At 44.2% G+C, this 2,136-nt stretch overlaps 1 protein-coding gene across 1 annotated transcript; it reads right to left on the bottom strand.

Annotated features, from left to right (window-relative positions):
- Window positions 1-1,099: 1,099 nt before the first annotated feature.
- Window positions 1,100-1,780, bottom strand: LOC133048726 (interferon omega-1-like). Its single transcript, XM_061132507.1, has one exon. It carries the CDS (start codon window positions 1,778-1,780, stop codon window positions 1,100-1,102), a length of 681 nt encoding a protein of 226 aa, XP_060988490.1.
- Between the last annotated feature and the right edge of the window lie 356 nt (window positions 1,781-2,136).

The raw sequence follows: 2,136 nt of genomic DNA on the forward strand, positions 1-2,136 counted from the left end.
AAATAGTAATCGTGTGAAAACTACTCTTATTGTCCGCGTACTAAAGATGAGGAAACTGACCTGTGCGTTTGTGAGATTTTTCAGGGTCACACTGTTGGTAAATAGCAGGGCTGGGATTCAGAGGTTTTGGAATTTCTAGAACTCTCCTTTCCCTTGGGCTCTCTTCCTGTGGCTTCCACTCTGACTACACCGCGCAGCTAGAAGAAATCAGCAGAGAACGGAGCTCCTGAGATGGAGGCAGCGAAGGCGCTGTGTGAGGGGGTGACCTGCTCAGTCCTGAGGAGGCAGGGCTGAGGAGAAGGTGGGAGACAGAGTAATAGGAGTCAGGAGCGGCCATCAACACCGCATGTCGTCAGCTTTCCTGCAGGAGGGGACTGCTTCCCTCAGACATTTATATCAACCATTCTGTAATGAGTGAGTATGGATTAGTTATGCCTATGACATCAAGATGAACCATTTTGTACAATTTCATAATCTCCTTTCTACCTGTTATCTTCTTGGCACCCTCGACAGCTTATAGGATCTTAGTTCTCAACCAAGGCAACCTGGAGGGAAAACTCAGAGTGCTAAAAACTGCACCACCAGAAAGCTTGAAGAATTCCACCTTTTGACAGACATTTGTTAGAAAGTCATAGAACTGTTCCACAGTATAAAGTGAACAAATACTGTTTTGTGATAGCTATCTATAGTCAAAATAAGGACTTAGTTTTTTAAAATAAAAAAACTCAAGAAGTTGACCTTGATAAGTATTTAATAAATAAAACAAATTACAATTTGAATCATAGAAAGGGGAATATATTTTCTAAATTTCAATACATGTAAGCACACACATCTTTTATATGAAAATATGAAATATTGAGATACAATAACATTAAATATATAAAATATAAATAAATAATATCAAAGCAGTTGTTGCTTATAGACTGATACTCCTGCAGCTGGGTATTTTATATCTCCTTGCTTATTACCACTGACAAGTATTGGCTGAGTTAATTCAATAAATTTGGTGGCTGAAGCAGAATTCAGAGTCTTCTGAAATGACCCCAGGTGGGTATACGAGGGTGATGTGGCATCTTAGTCAGTGAGAGTCATGTCAAGGTCAGATCAGTCTCCATCCTACATTCTTAACCTTTCCTGCAAGCTGGTTGATGAAGAGAGAGAAGGCTCTCCTTATATCCATTCTGACGATTTCCCAGGCACAGTCGCTGTATTCCTTCTCATTCAGGTAGACATGGATTCCCTGGAAGTACCTCCTCACGGCATCTGTGGGGCCCGTCCTTCCCAGGGCAGAGTCTTCCTCTCCCGTCACCTGCTGCCAACAGTCATACAGGTCAGCCAGCCGCTGAACAAGTCCAGTGCAGAGCTGCTTCAGGAGGGTGGTGTCCCAGGCAGCAGAGGAGCGCTTTGTGTTGAAGACATTGAAGGTCTGCTGGAGCATCTTGTGGAGCACAGAGATGGCCTGGGCCTCCTGCAGCTGGCCGCCCTCCACCATCTCCTCGGGAAAAGCGAAGTCTTTTCTCTCCTGCAGACAGAGGTGAGGGGAGAGTCTCCTCATTTGGTCCAGGAAAGTGAGGTTCTTCTCAGTGGCAGCCAGCACTTGGTTCAGAGACAGGTCACAGCCCAGGGATCCTCCAGGGCCGTAGCTGACCAGCACCAGGGCCATCAGTAGAGAATGCATGAAGGCCATGGGGAAGATGAGGCTGATGCTGGGCTGATGGAGATGGCGTCTGCTGAACCTTGAGGTAGGTTCTCTGATGCCATGCTTTCTAAGCAAAGCCATTAAGTAGGGAACACGGTAGTTTTCATTTTCTAATCATTTCTATACACTTTTACTTCCTTTTTTGGTTTTCTGTTTTGTATTTTCAATACAGTCAAAGACATTTTCTTCCTTCTAGGCTGTTAATTTTGCCTTTTCCTAGTGACTTCAGAAGTTCCCATCCAAATGAATATTTTTCAATCAAATGGGAAAGGTCTTTGTCTTAAGTCTGTATTGATGGACATGTGTAATTACACAGGTTATTGCCCTTTTCTCTCATTCATAAGTGTTGCTGTCCTCTCATCCATGAACACATTGTTGGCTTGCTCTTAGGCTCCGTTTTTCCCTCTTAGTTTCCATAGGAAGCCAGGCTCTGCCAG

The sequence above is a fragment of the Dama dama genome, chromosome 29 (genome assembly GCF_033118175.1).
Source record: "Dama dama isolate Ldn47 chromosome 29, ASM3311817v1, whole genome shotgun sequence".
NCBI lineage: Eukaryota > Metazoa > Chordata > Mammalia > Artiodactyla > Cervidae > Dama > Dama dama.

What these genes read in the sequence shown, in the direction of transcription:
- LOC133048726 (XM_061132507.1), bottom strand. Translation starts at nt 1,780, where the DNA reads ATGGCTTTGCTTAGAAAGCATGGCATCAGAGAACCTACCTCAAGGTTC.